The 17961-nt window shown below is 42.3% G+C and overlaps 6 protein-coding genes across 6 annotated transcripts; 2 read left to right on the top strand and 4 right to left on the bottom strand.

Annotated features, from left to right (window-relative positions):
• Nucleotides 1-148: 148 nt before the first annotated feature.
• P174DRAFT_508278 (TauD/TfdA dioxygenase family protein) lies at nt 149-1945 on the bottom strand (the record flags this gene model as incomplete). Its single annotated transcript, XM_024831442.1, has 8 exons — nt 149-398; nt 539-617; nt 681-772; nt 837-866; nt 928-1191; nt 1247-1523; nt 1577-1806; nt 1920-1945. 8 exons carry the CDS (start codon nt 1943-1945, stop codon nt 290-292), a joined length of 1107 nt encoding a protein of 368 aa, XP_024686471.1. The 3' UTR covers nt 149-289.
• Nucleotides 1946-2409: 464 nt separating this feature from the next.
• P174DRAFT_465376 (uncharacterized protein) lies at nt 2410-3957 on the bottom strand (the record flags this gene model as incomplete). Its single annotated transcript, XM_024830540.1, has 2 exons — nt 2410-3752; nt 3819-3957. 2 exons carry the CDS (start codon nt 3955-3957, stop codon nt 2833-2835), a joined length of 1059 nt encoding a protein of 352 aa, XP_024686470.1. The 3' UTR covers nt 2410-2832.
• Nucleotides 3934-4478, bottom strand: P174DRAFT_107 (uncharacterized protein). Its single transcript, XM_024820997.1, has 2 exons — nt 4006-4478; nt 3934-3951 (listed from the first exon to the last, which is right to left on the bottom strand). Exon 1 carries the CDS (start codon nt 4358-4360, stop codon nt 4151-4153), a length of 210 nt encoding a protein of 69 aa, XP_024686469.1. The 5' UTR covers nt 4361-4478; the 3' UTR covers nt 3934-3951; nt 4006-4150.
• Nucleotides 4479-12253: 7775 nt separating this feature from the next.
• On the top strand, nt 12254-13987 carry P174DRAFT_465364 (citrate synthase; the record flags this gene model as incomplete). The annotated part of the gene is made up of 6 exons (XM_024830539.1): nt 12254-12525; nt 12593-12787; nt 12854-13032; nt 13062-13614; nt 13690-13772; nt 13836-13987. 6 exons carry the CDS (start codon nt 12254-12256, stop codon nt 13976-13978), a joined length of 1425 nt encoding a protein of 474 aa, XP_024686468.1. The 3' UTR covers nt 13979-13987.
• A 605-nt stretch (nt 13988-14592) lies between these two features.
• On the bottom strand, nt 14593-15795 carry P174DRAFT_398359 (uncharacterized protein). The gene has a single exon (XM_024823832.1). It carries the CDS (start codon nt 15747-15749, stop codon nt 14910-14912), a length of 840 nt encoding a protein of 279 aa, XP_024686467.1. The 5' UTR covers nt 15750-15795; the 3' UTR covers nt 14593-14909.
• A 994-nt stretch (nt 15796-16789) lies between these two features.
• On the top strand, nt 16790-17488 carry P174DRAFT_332797 (uncharacterized protein; the record flags this gene model as incomplete). Its single annotated transcript, XM_024821673.1, has 1 exon — nt 16790-17488. A coding segment is annotated over one exon (699 nt), but the record flags the coding sequence as incomplete, so codon positions are not given.
• Nucleotides 17489-17961: the final 473 nt, after the last annotated feature.

Genomic DNA, 17961 nt, shown 5'->3' with positions numbered 1-17961 from the left:
TTTACCGGTTTGCACTCCGACCGCTGGATCCGGATGCCTTCACTTTCCGTTCTCGGCAGCTTGATGCGACCGTTCCACTACCTGCGATCGTCGTAGTCGATTCAAGTAGGAGAAACTCGGCGGGCTCATTGGAGAAATTCGTACATTCCAGAAATTTCAATTTAACCTGAAGCGACATGCTAAGTCCGGAGGTCTGACTTGGCCCCGTGCAGCTAAACTAGACCACCCCATCGCTGTTACATTGAAGATGGAACAGATTTCGCTGAATATTCGAAGCCCATTCTGTTCCCTACACCTCAAGTCCAAGCGCTTCCCTACGGGAAACGGAATTTCGGTCGTAGAATGGTCTCTCTCCAATAGAAACCACTCGGTTTCCAACCCGAGCACCATTATAGTCACTGTCACCGTTGTCAGAAGGTTATTGCTGACATGACTGTTCCCACCATATTCTACTTACTAAGTTGCAGTATGGAACACTGAGCGGTTAGTAGAGGGTTAGAAATTTGGCTCACATTGGGTTGCATGGGTTCATACGTACTTGTCCCATATGGCGACATCGTTTTCTCTCCAGCGAAATCGCACCTGAAGGTCATGGTTCTCAGAAATTAATTTCAGAACTGAATGCAAAAAAACATGCTTAGTCAATTCATTGCTTAATAAATATCATGTGAGAATCCTACAGTAAGACTTTAACATCTCACTTTCGTACTCTGTCACATGGTCAATCCATCCTGCGCGGATCTGAAATCCAGCAGCAAACAGACTCTTCCATCTGCAAGTGATCAGCCCATTTCTCATTCATCGAATTTAAGAGGCTCATATTGTTATGCTCTTACCCAGTCACCGGGTTTGTGCGCACAACGGGACTGTAACAGCCTTAGTCAGAGAGGAATCTAGAAAAGAACTTAAGCAAGTGGATATACTGACTGGGAGGCTTTGAATTCCACTCCGCTGTTCTCCGGATTGCCGCGATCCTCTGTGATAAGTTCCATATTCTGGTCTCTGACAGCATCATTGAAAGCAGGTTGGTAATGGGTGGCCGTCAAACCCTCGGCGAATTTCTTCCATGCTGGGGAAAGTCGGTCGTAGGCCTCATATCCAGACGCCCAAAGTGTATCTCCTCCTGCGTCCTGAGGAGGAGTCACGATTTTCAGGATGGCGTAGTCGGATGGCACTGGTTCAAAGGTGATACTGCCACCTCTGTAAATCACGAAGTTGTGCCAGGTCCATAAGACGATCTACTTACTCTGAATGCCATCCCTCACTAGCCAATCGCTTCGTACTAGGACCACAACGACCCCTATACATCCTCTTATTCTGCTCAGAAGACATAATGGTCACCTCATCATCGACCTTTCCGTCCTTGTCTACTGCAAGCCCGCGTTTGCCGTTCGAAAGAGGATGTTTATGAAGATAAGATACCTCGGGTCTCCCTGTCAGCTTCCCGATCTTGATCGCCAGGTTCTTCTGGTCAGCGATGTTCAAGTCCTGGTTGCGCATGAACACCACTCCACGCTGGGAGACTGCTTGTATGTTAGTGCTTGTATTTTACTTTCATCACAATAGAAATCCGGACCTATGATGCCCAAATCCTGGATCTTGGCATCGTCGTGTAAGATCTCGCTCAGTTGCAGTGTCGAGAACTCCCGGCCAATGGCGGAAGTCAGATCAAATGATTCGTATTCATCCAGGCTTCCGGAGTATTTGAGGGGACCTGAAAGCCTGCTCGCGGAGATAGATTTGCTAGGATATGTATCGTCTTGGGGGATGGGGTATGCGTCTGCAGTAGGGGTGCCATGTTCGGGTCTGTGAGAGCAGAGGGGTAGATGGGAAGTCACTGAAGGACAAAACCTGACTTCATTAATGTGTTCATATGTTAATTATGAAGAAACACCATTATTGGTGCTCTTCGATGTAACGTCGCAAGCATCACCAGCTTTGACATTTTGACGTCAGTTTCTGAAAACGGATGCATGATTGTAGAAGCCTAGAAATGACTGTCACTTCCCATATAATCTCCAGCTGCACAGACTGGGATGGTCATGCAGTTTCCCATTGCCAGCCCATTTGGATAGCATCTGAATTGAATACTGCGCAGACCGCCTTTCGTATCACTCCCATTGCTTCCAGACCGTCTCCATACCGCGCATCGGCCCATACTTCACCTCAGTTTCCATGACAGAGGATTACCAGGGGATTACTGACATGATCACTTCCTGTGTTAAGGAATTGCTAATCTTGTAAGAAACGAGATGTGGTTACCCATTATCTGCTTTTCATTATAGCAAAACCTCCCTCACGCAATTGAGAATAATGAAGATGTTGTTTATTCTGCTTTTTGTCCGTAGAACTTCCTTATCGATGGGCTAGTCGTGACAACCTAATACTATTAAGTTCATAACTTTCTTTATGTCTCGGATAGGGGGTAAATATATTCCTCATAGCTGGTTGGTTCCTACAAGTCAAAGTGTACACATATCTCTCTCTCCCTCTCACTATCCATTTATATCGTCCCTACACCGCGATGTGTATGACATCCCAGAAAGTACTACCATTGCTTGAAGAGAACCATATCGACATAGATCCTCCTCTGGGTCTGATTGATGATATACAGGTTTCCAAGGGAAGATGCCTACCTAGTCGATATCTAGCTGTCGGTTAGATTCGGTTTTAAGCAATGGATGGATGGAATTCTCCTCTCGAATATCAATTGTTGTAATTCTGGCCATCTGATCCGACACGGCCCCTCCAGCTTTGTTCACAGTCGACTGACGCGACTGCCCGTGGCGTAGAAACGCAGCTGCATGCAAGCAGCTTCTTATGTATTTGTTATCAATCCGTGTCTGCCTGAGTAACAGAATATAGCCCCACACACCCGCTACCATGGACGTTGCAGATTTTTGCCCTTCCTGCGCGCCAAGGGCCTAGACCAAGAAAGCGACCATTAGCTGTATAGTATGTACCAATCATATGAAAACCGTGCTCGACTTTATCATCATTCACAACAATATCAAAGGTGGGCTGTTGTATGTAAGGCTGCAGAACAAAACATGTCGTGCCCGTGCGCATACCTGGATCATCCATCCTGGCCATGATCACCTTCCATTTCTCTTCAGAGACTTCCTCTCCGAGTAAATGACCCATCCCGCGACTTTGACGGGCTGCCTTGAGAATATAATCGTTCTTCGTAACCTCCGCTCGGGTGCTAAGATCGATCCATTGCTCCAATTCCAGAGATCCTGGTAGTATGGTAGGCACGATGCAGTCCTTGAGGAGTCTAGCCTGGTCGGGAGTGAGGGCTTTGTGGGTGATTACAAGGTGCTCAATTTCCTGTAACACAATGCCTAGGAACCGATCGCCATTGGCTAGTAGGCTAGTACGAAAATCATGTGCCGCTATAGGTGCTAAGTGTTGGAGCAAGTCTTGTGCCAGCAAAGAGTACTCATCAGGGAAGAGCAATAGAGCCACCTGCTTAACCTTCTCTAGTTCTTCTCCTTCTTCCCTACTGGCCGGACTTTTGCAACAAAGGGACTTTCCTGTCGCAGAAGAAGGATCCGGTCCCAACTGCAGGTCCGCTAACCCAACAAACCTTGGCCGTAGCCCAGTCTTCTTCTCGACTAGGTGGATAAACTCTTGCCTGTCAATTGTGTCCCTTCCCCTTACAAGATGGATTGGCAACCTAGCGTCGAAAAGGCAGACAAGACTGTCCACCATCTCATTGAAGTCACCAGCTGGCTTTAAGCTCGATTCGGCTCCCAATAGTTGCCACATGATGTCGTTTTAGTATGCGCTGTTGATGAGCGCGTTGAGTGGTACACGGCTGTTTATCCCACACAGTTGAAATCCAACCGCACCGCTGCCGTCACCTGTCAATATGAAATCAGGCCTCCAAATGCCAAGGCAGTCTCTAAACGCCCACAGTTGCTTCATGCGGCTCTGCTCATCAATCCACTGCATCACCTGTCATCTAGTGCCCTGAGAGGAACAAGATTTGACATTACTGACCTGTAAAACAGCCTCCACAGGATGCTCCAAAGGCATTCAGGCTGGGAAGTTGGCACTAATATCTTCCCACCATCTGTCCACGATATTCACCACAGCTCTAACTAGAGCCTCGTGGAAAGTTTTCAACCGCAGAACAAGACTTCGGTCAGTCAGCTAATATTAGATGAGGCGAAAGGGTCTCCTGGCTACAATCGCATCCAGGCCGTGGCGTTGATTGGTATATCGCCTGATAATCTTTTCGATCGCGATGTCGATCTTCGTCTTTGGCCAGCATCACCGACAACGGCTGTCCTACATTGTCTGTGGCTGACCAGCAAATTTGCAGATGTTCAGGCGCCTGGTAAATGCTGCCCATGTTTATGGTATTGCCGTAAATGCGTGAAGATGTAACATATGACCGTATTTAACCGACGTGCGTTTTAAGTGTGATAAAAGATAGTGTATAGCCTTAAAACTGTCAAGGATGGGTCAAGTCATACGGCGAAAATCAAAGGCTTCATGTCCGTTGACCCTCAGTTGATTTTGATCACAGATTCAACCCATCTCTGCACAATATTTGTCAAGGCAGCCGGAAGTGCGACATGAAGCTCCTTCAGTGATCCCATGAATGTATTGGGAACCAGATGAGGTGCGGGCACATGGACTTCAAAAAGTATGGGAGTACGTGCTCTCCTCCTAGGACGAAGGTCGAGCAAAAGGCATTCTCGCTGCGCTTCCTATCTTCGTAAGATGCGCTGGTTGCTGGAGATGGCATGCCGACTTTTCTTGACGCCTCCAGACAGATCTGGGGCATGCGGAGGAGTGGATCGTTACTGCCCATGGTGGATGTGGGTTGATGAACGGGCGTGCAGAGGTGGTAAAATTGATTTCAGCTTGGAGTGACTATGGTTCCGTTGCTCGACGTCTCGCTGAAGTTGTGAATCAATAACAATGTTAGATTGGAGACTCAAACGCTACTACACTATTGGGTATCTATGAGCCGTCAAATCTCACTGATGTTGTATTTAGTGAGATCAGGAATGTTTCTCTGAACTGCAGATTCCTAAACTTTGTGTATGGACCAAAGTGCTTTCGTGACTACAGGTCAGCCGACCTTTACTAAGGAGTTCGGCTAACCAAAGTGGGTCAGCCGACCTATATAACATAAATATAAAAGCTCATCCGACCTTTTATATCTAAATCTAATTTCATGTTCTGTAATAATTTCACTATATCTTATAGCCTTAACTAGTTCTAAACTAGTTCATAATGTCATCCTTAGATAACTTTCATTATCTTAAGAATGATTAAATAGTAATTAATTCTCTTATTAATTTATCATCTCTTACACCTGAATCAGAGTATGATGAATTATTAAATGAAGTTGATAAAGTAATTTTATATGGTTATAATACTGCAAGTAGTAATCTAGATGAGGTGGTATGAAGATTAGTGTTTAACTAGTTCATAACTAGTTACTAACTAGTTTATAGCCTATACTAATTATCCTTATTACTAATGGAGGGAAAAGGCCTGGAAATACTGCTTAATTTATTAAGTATAGTGATTATTTACTAGAATATCCAAGATCTGATGAAAATGGCTATACTTATATTATAAAAAGTCATGGCTGGAACTTGGAAACCTTTGAGAAATCATTGCATGATGTATGTACTAGTTCTAAACTAGTTCTTAACTAGTTACTAACTAGTCTAGATACAATATGCTTATTAATAGGAGGGCTTATATTAAATAACCTTTTTACCACTCCTAGAGTGCAATGTTAAAAAATATGTTTATTATTATATAGGGGTAAAAGTATGTGAATATTTATTACTAGAACTAAAGAATATTCATCATACTTGGGTTTCACTACCTATTCTAGAGCAAATATTAGAGATATGCTCTAGAATTACTGATTCTGAATTAGCACCTAAGAGTGAGCTGTATATAGGTAAGGATTAGTTCCTAACTAGTTATAGACTAGTTGCTAACTAGCTCCTAGGATGTTCTATAGTATTAAATAGTGATTTAATCTAGGTGATGCCTGCCTTTAATAAATAACAACATGTTAGCTAGTATTAAGACTAAGTGATACTTAGGTTAGTATATTCTATAGATTAGACTAGTTAGGAACTAGTTACTAACTAGTCTAGTTAATCACCTGAGCTGAAATGCCTTATCTTGTCTATTTAAATTCTAGAAATCCCTGTCAAGGTCATTTCTATATGAGCCTTATAAATAGGGCAGTGAATATTAATCTGAATTGCCTGAGAGAGCTTCTTAGATATAATGGCTCTAATCAGCAGCCTAGATTATGTGGAGTTATTGAATAAAACCTAACCTATTAACTACTATGTGGTAAGTTACTACTACTTAAAGACTAGTTACTAACTAGTTACTGACTAGTCTACTAAACTGATATTTCCTTAGGGGTTATCCATCCACAGGGAGCTGGAAAGATGCAGAAAATGGCCTATAATGTTTGGTTTAGAATATATATTCCAGAGGACCTTCAGGCATGCCCTTATGCTATCTTTCTCTTAACTAGTATTTATACTTATCTACTACCTCCACTAAATAAGCCACCATAGCTTATTATAGATGGGATTCTGGATCTGATTAGGTAAATATAGAATCCAGATCTTACTTTAAGTAAGTTAACTAGTTATGTACTAGTTATAGACTAGTTTACTTAAAATAGGCATAAGAAATAGGGACTAGTTACTAACTAGTTATAGGTACCTTTCTTTAGAGCCCTCTACTTTTATAGTTCTATTAGTAGTATAATGGCCAGACCCTTTCTCAAATTCATAATAGCTTTGTAAATCAGGACTGATTTGCAGCTATTATTACTAAGGAAAAAGCCCTTCTTTATCCTTGTGGTTGGAATATTAATGGTATTCTATATGAAATGGATCATAGGCTAGAGATTAAGGTAGGCAACTAGTCCCTAACTATTTATTAACTGGTTATTAACTAGTCACTAGAATTATATCTGGAGGGTATATACCCAGGATGATTATACCATGGTTATCTGTGGATTTAATTAGCAGATTCAGATCCTAAGCTCTCTTAGCAGCTTTGAAATTAATATATCCTATAAAAGGATTAAGGGAGAGTTTAATAAGGTGATCTTTACAACCTTTCTTCCTAAACATAGAAAGAGTAAGTAGACTAGTTCTAACTAGTTACTGACTAGTTACTAACTAGTTAAGTCTTACACTCTTATAAGTGTTTATCAACCAGGAAACAGCCCAAAGCTATCAACTTTTATTTAAATAAGTATTTAGCTTAATAGGTAAAATTACCTAGAAGCTAGTAAACTTCCACTATCTTCATAATAGTGGGTTTAAGGGTATTGTGGTTGATATGTGTGGTAAGCAGATGTTAGGTAAGTATAACTAGTTATATACTAGTTACTAACTAGTTACTAATAGATCCTAGGCCTTGGGCGTTACCTTGCCTCTATTAATAATGCTCACTAACCATGGCAATAGTAATTAAAGAATATTTTAATTCTCTGTTATGTGCACTTTCTATGAACTATTTTAAGACTACTTAGAATAGCTAGAGATATGAATGAGCTAGGGCATCCTTCTTATACTACCTTTATAAGGATGAGAAGCCTTCTTAATTGTGAAATAGAAGCTGAATACTATTAGCTTATTAACCTTCTTCAAGGTGAGAACTAGTTCTAAACTAGTTATACTAAACTAGTTACTAACTAGTTCTAGAGCATGAATCACCAGAGATTGCAGGTTGGGCTAAGTATAAATACTATTATATTATTGCAGCTGGCTTAAATAAAGCCTGCTTATTAATGCCTCCTGAGTTCTTTGAACAGATTTGAAATATTACTAATGCTGTTGAGCAGAGCCACTATAAATCTTATTTTATAGGGGTTCATGAGTCACTATTAGGGGCAGTAAAGGGGTAAGTTATAGACTAGTTTATAACTAGTTAGTAACTAGCTTATTATACTTAACTAACTATATTAGATCCTATATCCTTAATCAGCATGATATTAATTAGTATTAGGCATGAATGGCCTATGGTACCCATCATTCATATCAATCAGATGATATAGTAATATGATACTAGAATAATATTACCTGGCAGAGTATGAACTAGTCCTTAACTAGTTAGCAACTAGTTGCTAACATCCCCTAGACAGTCAGAAGCTGAAGCGCTGGAATGAAGGGAATATTAGAGATCCTGATAATATTCTCTTTGAGTTAAACTCCTCTGGTGCAATACCCTCTTATAGAGGAAGAAGAGGTAGCTCTTATAGTAGAATACTAACCTCATGCTTAAGATTATGGTAAGTATAACTAGTTAAGGACTGGTTCTAAACTAGTTAGCTTATATCTTTTCTAACTTCTCTAGAACATTAACTCCCTAATTACCGTGTCGACCAACCCCAAGAAGGTATATAAATCTATCCTTTCTATACTATAAAGTACTCTTTCTAACCCTTCTAATACTAGGCTATACTCAGAGTCTCTATCTGAGTATATTTAGTAACTAGTTACTAACTAGTTAGTAACTACTCTATATTAACCTTTCTTAGATCTCCAACTCCTTACCTAGGTATCCCATCATCAAGTCCACCAGGGTGAGTTTTATAGAGATACTATTACTAATACTTACTAATATATTATAGAAGTACATAATCACTGTAAGTCCCTATATTAACTAGTTCTGGACTAGTTACTAACTAGTTACCTTTCTATCTTAGGCTACTACAGCAAACAGCTACTTCTAATTTACAAGTCCAGAATTTATAGATATAGCAGGCTCAGTTAGAGGTTGAAGAATGTAAGCTTTAATAGCTTAAAAGGTGTCTTTAACTTGAAGAAAGATAGATTTAGCTAGAGGTAAATTGTGTTCAGCTTAGAGAAAGGTTACTACAGGTTGAGATCTGGCAAAAAGAGGTTGCTATTTTAGGCCAGGAACAGCCTGGTACTAGTTCTTAACTAGTTAGGAACTTGTCTAATAAATTATATATACTTATAATAATTATTCTAGTCCTTGCATAGGGTAGATATGGACTAGTTAAGAACTAGTTCATACTTTTATAGTAAATATATATATATATATGTTAACCAGGTCATAACTAGTTATGAACTAGTTACTCTTATTATATATTATCTATACCTTACAGACATATATCAGGCTTTAAGAAAGATGACTTTAGGTTTAGAATATTTAAAAAGATAGTTCCATTCTCCTAGTAGTAAGCTAGACTAGTTATTAACTCATTAATAACTAGTCTTTTTTTAGAAAAAGCATACTAGAATACTAGTTGACCCAGTTACTAATAACTCCTCATAACTAAAAGAAAAACTAGAGATGCCTTGTCGCTAACTAGTTTATAACTAGTTTAGAACTAGTTTAGAACTAGTTAGTTTCTTCCTTAGCCTCCTTATCACTAGCCTTAATTTTACTAAGAGTGCTCTCCTCACCCTCTTCCTTCTTAGCTTCCTCCTCCTCTCCTTCTTCCTTAGTAAAGAAGTCAAAATTTCCACACTAGTTATAAGAGGCGTCAGAACAGCATTCTAAGAACTAGTTAGTAACTAGTTAGTGACTAGGTGAGAGGAATAGTAAAACTTACTTTTACCTAACTTACACTCCTTATAGTTGGTGTAAGGAATAGTAACACCCATGTCCTTACATATGGTCTTTATGTTTTTAATATGGACCTAACTAGTTAGTAACTAGTCTAGAACTAGTTAAGAACTAGTAAATAGGGAGTACTTATAGTTCCATCCTTCTTCTTAGGGAGGGGAGGGAGCTTAGATGTGTTATTAGGTGGGTTGATATAGTTATTATAAAGCTTTTGGTACTAAGCTATAACTAGTTAGTAACTAGTCAGGAACTAATTAGGAATAGACTTACTAATTACCTCTTGCTACTCTGTAATTAAGGGAGGACCACTAGTACCCTTCTTAATCTTATATATGGTATGCAACTTTGAAATATGCTTCTTTAGATTATTTAATAAAGAGTACACCTCCTAAAAAGAACTAGTTAGTAACTAGTCTATGTAAAAGATAGGTGTATACATACTATAGCCTTTAGATAGTTTAGAACTCAGCAGAACACCTCTCTAGTAAAAAGGATGATGAAATTATCCTCCTATTAACTAGTTAGTAACTAGTTAGTAACTAGTCAGAAGGATGACTTACATCTTTAGTGTATGCTGGGAGGGTAAGCTTGTCTGGCCCCAGCTTAAGGTACTAGAGATATGTGTTCTATAGTTTAGTTAGCATTCTAACTTATCCAGAACTAGTTATAAACTAGTTAAATAGTTAGAGTAGTACTTACTAACTTCTTAATAAATGCTATTGTGAATGTAAACTAGTTATGAACTAGTTATAAACTAGTTATCTGCTAGAATTGTGAGGTAAAGGTAAGGTAATAGTGAGATTTACTAACTAGTTCCTAAGTAGTTAGGAACTAGGTGCGTTGCTAGAATTGTGAAATGAAGGTGAGAGTATTTAGAAAGTAGAAGACTGATCTTTTAGGAAGAAGGGAAGTGATAATGAGAATAGCAGGGAGAGAGAGAAGGAGAATAGACTAGTTATTAACTAAGTAATAACTAGTTAATCAAAAAAAAAATTGTAAGGGGGGGGCGGGGGGGGAGATGAGAGATATGTAAGAAGGTAAGTTACTGTAAGGAGGTCAGCTGACCTTTAAAGTGGAGATTAGTTATGTGATCTAGGCTTGTCTCATTCACTGTCTCAGCTATCTTGGCACTAGCTGAACTTTTCCGAAAGGTCGGCTGAACTGTATTCTGAGTGCTTTCTACTCAATACAGCAGACAACGAAATATGTCTAAATCTTCTTTCTAATGGTTCTTCTCCCTCCATACCAATGCTACCCACCGAGCCTGTGACAGTCTCCCACAATCCCACAAAATGGGAAGCCTCGTTAACATGCTTAACCATCCGAAGGTCTACTAGTCAGTCACAGATGCAATTAGTCAACTGTTTCCAGCAATCAACACTAAAACAGGAGAACAAAGTAGCAAGGCAAAGCTTACCAAGATTACTCCCTGCTATACACTTATGCAACTCTAATTAGTCCGGGACATCAAGGACTGGTAAAGGGCACCATGCTTCAAGGAGCACAGAAATTAATGCTTCATAATCATAGCATGCTACTCTATGGCTTAGTAAAGTAAGGCTGTGTAGAACAGTTAGTTAAGGCCCTTAATATATTTCAGTGGTGGTGCATCTGCTAACCTCTCACTTTCAAGGACATGCAGGATATCACAGTCGCCATCACTATATCTTTCCTGCTATAGCTTTTATAGAGCATAGCTGGCGAAAAATATAGATCGTTCCTGTCTTATCATGGTAGGAGGACCACGAGTCCGCATGCAGGAAGAATATAACCTGGGCATTAGCAACTTTGCCAGCAACAGTTGACACCGTGCTGCATTTGTCGCACTCCGTTCCTGAATAGAGCGGGCTAGCCTGGCACTCAAGAGTAGTGGCCCCTATGCCAGTGGATTCAACTATAAAGTTCTCCTTGCAAAGAAACAGAGGATTAAATTCAGACGTGTACTTGTAGTGCTGGAAACTACAGGGTCTGAACTAGTCCTAGTACTGATTAGGGTCGTTGACAACTATATTTATAACTAGAACCCTGTTTTATATCCTTACGGCTGATTTTTTTTTGATAAACGCTTTCTGTCCAAGACACAAACAGAAGGCAGGGAACGAAACCTCAGACGCTTGAGACACGCATATTATTCAACGCAAAATATCCTGTTTACCCCATCTTTACCCACACGCTCGTTAAGGAACCTTTATCTGATCCCTTACTTTTTTAGTAGATTAACACAAATGATGTATAGATAATATAGTTTTATATGTTTATATATAGGGGCACACAACCAACAACTACTAAATGGTTAGGAGCCATATCGTATAGTTTCTCTATGAGCTGCTTCCTCTCGTTTCACAATGGGAGGAAGCGGACAACGTTAATCAGAATACCAGATCTAATAGATATGATCAAGCCATTGTACAACACAAGTACTACTACTTACCGCGCTGGCGCAGGAATGACGTCTGTTTGTGACATATTTGAGATGCAAACGGAAGCAGTGGTCTTACACAAGTTCCTGATGTCATTGACTATAATGCGCAGTTCAATTGCATGTTGTGAGGTATATAACCAGCGCACAAGCACAGCCTGGAGATTGCAATGGCGATTTAATGGGGTTTATCTTATTTTATTTTATCATTTTCTGGTTATGGATGACGCCGATCGACATAACTGGCCGCAGCCTGCCATTCCTGCAGATAATGGGGATCAGAAGACGGAAGGCTTCCTCTCCGTGAAGGACAGTCGTACAGGAGCCAAATACACCTTTCCAATCTACCGCAATGCGGTGCATGCCCTCAGTTTTCGACAGATCACTGCTGATGACAGTCAAAATGCAAGCCAACATTCCAAGGAAGGACTTCGCGTCTTTGACCCTGGGTTTCGGAATACCGCGGTGAAGGAATCCAACATTACTTACATGTGCTTGTTCCCTGCTCCTAACAACTCACTATCATGTCTAACTGACCTGTCGAATTTGCCATTACAGCAACGGAAAAAGTGGCTTACTATGCTACCGAGGCCACACAATTAATGCACTTGAGGGGAAGACTTTCGAAGAGATTATCTATCTCCTCATCTGGGGAACACTGCCGTCTCAAGAACAACTCCAGCACCTTCAGAGATGCATTGCAGAGGAGTGCTTCGTCCCTCAAGTAGTTGAGGACGTTGTTACCAGCTTCCCGTAGGACTCTTCCCCTTACTATATTCGTCGTTCTGGCCTCAGTTGACGAATCTGATGCTTCCGCAGACGGGATTCTCCATCAGTAGTCATCTTTATAGCGGCTCTCAGCGCCTTCGCAGCCGACCGACCTCACCTGGTACCCTCGTACGTAGGACGCAACCTCTATGGGAATGACATGAAGCTAGTGGACGAGCAGGTCGTGCGCATCCTTGCTGTGGTTACTGTAACAGTCTCCCTGATCGCCTGTCACAAAACTGGACGCCCCTAAAATCAGCGGACCCCAGCGCAAGTATGATCGAGAACATTGTACACATGAGCGGCCTTGCAGAGAACTCGAGAGTGCCTGCCGCTACTATTATCGCCACTCTCCAGCGGCTATGGATTCTGTACGCAGACCATGAGATGACATGCTCAACCGCCGCTTTCCTGCACGTGGCATCGACCCAAGCCGATCCAATCTCCTCATTTATCGCGGGTGTCGCGGCGGGGTATGGGCCCCTACACGGTGGGGCGATCGACACTGCCTACAGTGTCATGCGAGAGGTCGGGACAGCCTATCAGGTCCCAGAGCTCATTGCAAAAGTCAAACGGAAAGAGTGTCGATTGTTTGGATACGGGCATCGAATCTACAAAGGGACGGACCCACGTGCAGAGGCGATCAAGGAGATTCTTCATGACCTCACGCGTGAGGTCCCTGTAAATGAGTTGGACCCGCTCCTTCAGGTCGCATTCGAGATCGACCGCATTGCTAGCAGCGATGATTACTTCACTGCTCGCAAAATTTTTGCGAATGCTGATCTGTATGGTAGCTTTGTCTACACTGCACTGTATGTCCTTTCTTTGCTCTGAGTATCCAACATTAAAGAAGTAATCCCTGCTAATGCAGTGTGGTCCTTGTCCAGGGGCATTCCTACAGATCTAATTACCTCATTGGTGATTGTTTCACGAAGCCCTGGCGTTCTGGCCCAGTGGAGGGAGTCTGCTGGTAAGTTCACAGCTCATACATTGTATTCCCGTCGAAGAAGAGGACTCACTGATTTCAACATAGGTCGGCCCCCGGCAATATGGCGGCCCCAACAGATCTATACAGGGTCGGAGACAGGTAGTACCAGTGGAAATGATCATTATACAAGCACTAAGGCACAAAGATCATCAGATAACAAAGAGAAAGCACCAGGTTCAAAATTGTGATCAGACTGGGATAAAAAGCTCTGACTTTATGTTGATGTAGCATGTAGTAAATTTGATCCTTTATATATGGAAAATTTACAACATAAGACTTGTTATGAGAAGGCTCTCATGGCTGTCTGAAGCGTCCCAGCATGGCGCCTTGGAACCCCCAATTCCAAATCCAACCACTGTGTCCGCCCACGCCTGTTGCCCCAACCTCTAACTAAGGGTACTACTTAGTCCATTTTATTATGATGCGTCTAGAATGATTAACCTAATGCCCTAATCTACAAATTAGTATTATCTAAGGTAAATAATAGTATTAAATTAATTACTTATTTAACTAAAGCTAATTAGTAATTACTTAAAGATAGCTAAATATGAAAGAAAACTATAAACTAATATTAATTAGAAGAGCCTTATTCTACTAAACTTAAAGAATTAAAGGATTAACTTAACTAAAAGAGCTTCTTTAACTTTATAAGCCTTTGCTATGAACATGTTACTGTTTGCTGGAAGTTGGTATAGTAGACAAAAAGCCAGAGGTGGAACAGTTTGATTGTGAAGCTAGTCAAAGTGAGTAGTATCCCTGCATGCTCTATTAATGAGATCATATGATAGCTTCCAACTTCCAACTTCCATCTTCCATCTTCCTTCTTCCATCTTGCCTTCATTAACAGCTCTAGTGTTATGCATAAAACTGGTCACATCGACATGTCTTTTCAGAAATCTGCCACATCCCCAGCGTGTCCAGCACGTCGGTCCTATCGCCGTTCTCCTAGTCACTGTCCTTTAATTGCTTTCCTCTTCCTGCCCCACTCATCCGGTTCTGAATTAATCTCCATCTTGATATCAAGAGACTTTCGGTGCAGCGTCAGCACTGGTGGTGCCCGTAAGGCAGTGGTAAGAATCGCCAGCGTAAAGAGTTAACGGCCCGGTGCTTTGAACATGATTATGGCATGGAGGACTTGTCTGTGCGATCTGTGTCGCAGTACGATCCGGCGGCCTTGCGTTGTGCATTGACAGCCTTGACGAGCTTGCCCAGAATGGCATACTCCAGCTTCAGCTTGACGCTATAAACCAGGCCCTTTAGAGTGACTTGGATTGCGTAAAACCCTGAGTACTGAACTGCAACGAATGAAGCATCCATCAGGATGATAAGGATGTTGATAACCAGCAGTTGATGCAGTATACCCCAGTAACGATTTCTGACATGAGTCTTGAGAAACTCAACTGTTTTGCAGATGTATAAAACTGATAGCAGAGCCTCCTGAGCAAAGAATCCGATCAACTGTACCCTTTCCATAATTTCATACCCCTTCACGAATGCCCGGGGACGGCTCGGTGCATTGGCGCCAAAGGCAAGCACTGTGGTAGGGATATGGAGTACAAAAGCATCGACGACGATCATGCACAAAGTACCATGCAGCACCTTTTGACTCTGAATCAGGAGGTGGAGTCGTGACCATAGCACCATAGACTGGCCGGTCACCATGCAATACCATCCAATGCTCGCAAACGTTAATGAGATGTTATTGTTGTGGACGACGTTAGAAAGTTTGAGGATCAGGCCAAGATTATAGGGAATGATTCCAAGGGTTGCAACTAGCAAGGTCCAAAAGTAAACGTCCCTCCGTTTGAATCTGGTAAAGCAGAGAATCAGGAGCTCGATGATGTTGTAGGAGGCAATAGTGGTGAAAACAGAGACAAGGACAGACTCAAGACATGCTCTGCTAGTGTAGATACCCTCTGTGAGCCCATGGTCGCTGTCCGACGCGGTGGAATTCGACATGAATGTCCACACGCTAGGAGTTGGTTAGAGAGTGCATCTAGGTAGGAGAGTCGGAGCGTGGTTGTAGAGATCGAAATTCGCCCTAGCACATAAAGAGCCAGTTTTGTTAAACCCTCGATGGATGTCGGCTGATAGTGTGGCGAAAACAGTAGCTATTTAAGCTTTTGGTCTGTCAGTCTATGTTGGAAGTGTGATCTGGGCCAGATCTGGGCTACTCTCTTTTTTGGTTTCCTCCAGAGCACGGAATGATCCTGGCTAAAGTGGTCCTCTCGCGCCGCAAGCCAAGGTGGCGGATAGGCAACGGATCTTAAGAATTTAATTGGTGAGGGAGTTATGGTCACGGCATTGGCCCCAAACTTAGACACTTTACTCCAATTGAACCCTTCATATCGCTGAACTCTTGTAGCTCTGCACAAAAGTCCGCCTATGTACTGAAGCATTATTGAATGCCTCGCCCGGGAGCAAGTCCTTTCCCAGCCGGTTTAGGGTCAGTTTTGAGCCGTTGGGAAATTTACAGTCCTCACGGGCCGTGGGAGCCGAGTGATTTTATGTGTGCTAAGCACCTCTTTGAAATATCCGAGCAATGGGGTCGGAGGTCGCAGTTCTGTAAGCCTTCCGCAATATCTCAATCATGCGAGCCACGCATAAGTATCAGTTGCACTGTCTCGGTTGGTGGAATATTACCACAAGGAAAGAGAAAACAGATTGCATTGCATCCTATAGCTCAGCCAGACAGGCGTTTTGGTTTTGCCTGTGGGAGGCGCTCCCTCAGGCTCTGGTTCTGGACCAACCATGTTTCTCTTGAACTTAAATCCGCCACCAAGCATCGAAGACTTTAGGACCATGACGATTATATTCAGTGCTACATGGTGGTGTGCAAGACTTATCACCCGCCTGTTCTCTCAATTCCGAGCCCGATACCACTTTGAGAGTGATCATTCCCCTATAACAGACAAGAGACGTGGTCGCTTACCATGCCTGGCAGCAACAACGGCCTCTCTGGAGGTGTCTATACTAGCCGGCGGTGTCTAGATGAAGTCCTCTTTGCGACCTTCATCGGATTGGCTTGGTACAATGCGATAGAGCTCATTGTTCTTTGTTTTACAACGTTCAAACGGTGGAGGGGCGCTTACTTCTGGAGTCTTCTTGTCGCATCAACCGGTATTATCCCATATGGCCTCGGTTTATTCCTGAAGTTCTTCAACATTGTCCGTCATAATTATCTCGGAACACACACCCTGGTGACCATCGGTTGGTGTTGCATGGTGACAGGTCAATCAATGGTCCTGTGGTCACGACTCCATCTGATTCTGTTGAATCAACAATTCCTACGCGGCATCCTCTACTTGATCATCTTTGATGCAATAATATTCCATATACCGACTGCGGTGGTTGCATTCGGCACTAATGCACCAAGCCATCCTATCGTTTTTGTCAAGGCATACAATGTTCTTGAAAGAGTACAACTGGTTGGATTCTGTATCCAAGAGACATTCCTATCCGCAGTATATATCTGGGGTACATTGAAGTTCCTAAGGTATACTGATGGAAACCGTTATCGGTACATCTTGCATGAACTCCTCATCATCAATGTGATTATTATTCTTCTGGACGCCTCCGTGGTTGGCACGCAATATGCCGGACTGTATTCCGTGCAAACCACCTTCAAGGCGTTGGTGTATAGCATCAAGCTGAAGCTCGAATATGCTATCCTTAGGAAGTTAATCAAGGCTGTCAAGGTGCCTCCTGCACCACAGCGACGCTCACCAGACCATCCCAAACCAGCGAGCGGTACATCAGAACAATCCGAAACAGAGAAACGCACTGCAAGTCCGTACGAATGCACAGGGGCTCGCCTAAGCATGCCGGAGGTGGCGGCGGGGCCGTCAAGAGTCCTTTCGACAACCACCATAGTCTTTGCTCAAAGCTTACAGGCGATTGGGCAAGGCTCCCACAGGGAAAAATACAGCGATATCTCAACGCTGCTAAGGCCCAAAGGGAATGATTAGGAAAAGGCAATTGCACTACTTTTTACTAGACGGCATCACAAAAATTGCCCCACCACTCCGTGTACATACTGTCACACCATGGGTTCTCGTTCTCTCCTCAGCGTTCAGGTAGAAGGAAATCGGAGTAATTAAGTGATGAGTGTCCATAAGGATGACTCTCTCTTAGCTTGAGTATTCCCTGTGAGTAGTCAATTTTGGCGGTA

This window comes from Aspergillus novofumigatus (genome assembly GCF_002847465.1).
Source record: "Aspergillus novofumigatus IBT 16806 chromosome Unknown P174scaffold_1, whole genome shotgun sequence".
NCBI classification, from domain to species: domain Eukaryota; kingdom Fungi; phylum Ascomycota; class Eurotiomycetes; order Eurotiales; family Aspergillaceae; genus Aspergillus; species Aspergillus novofumigatus.
This window is presented reverse-complemented; position numbering and strand designations above follow the sequence as displayed.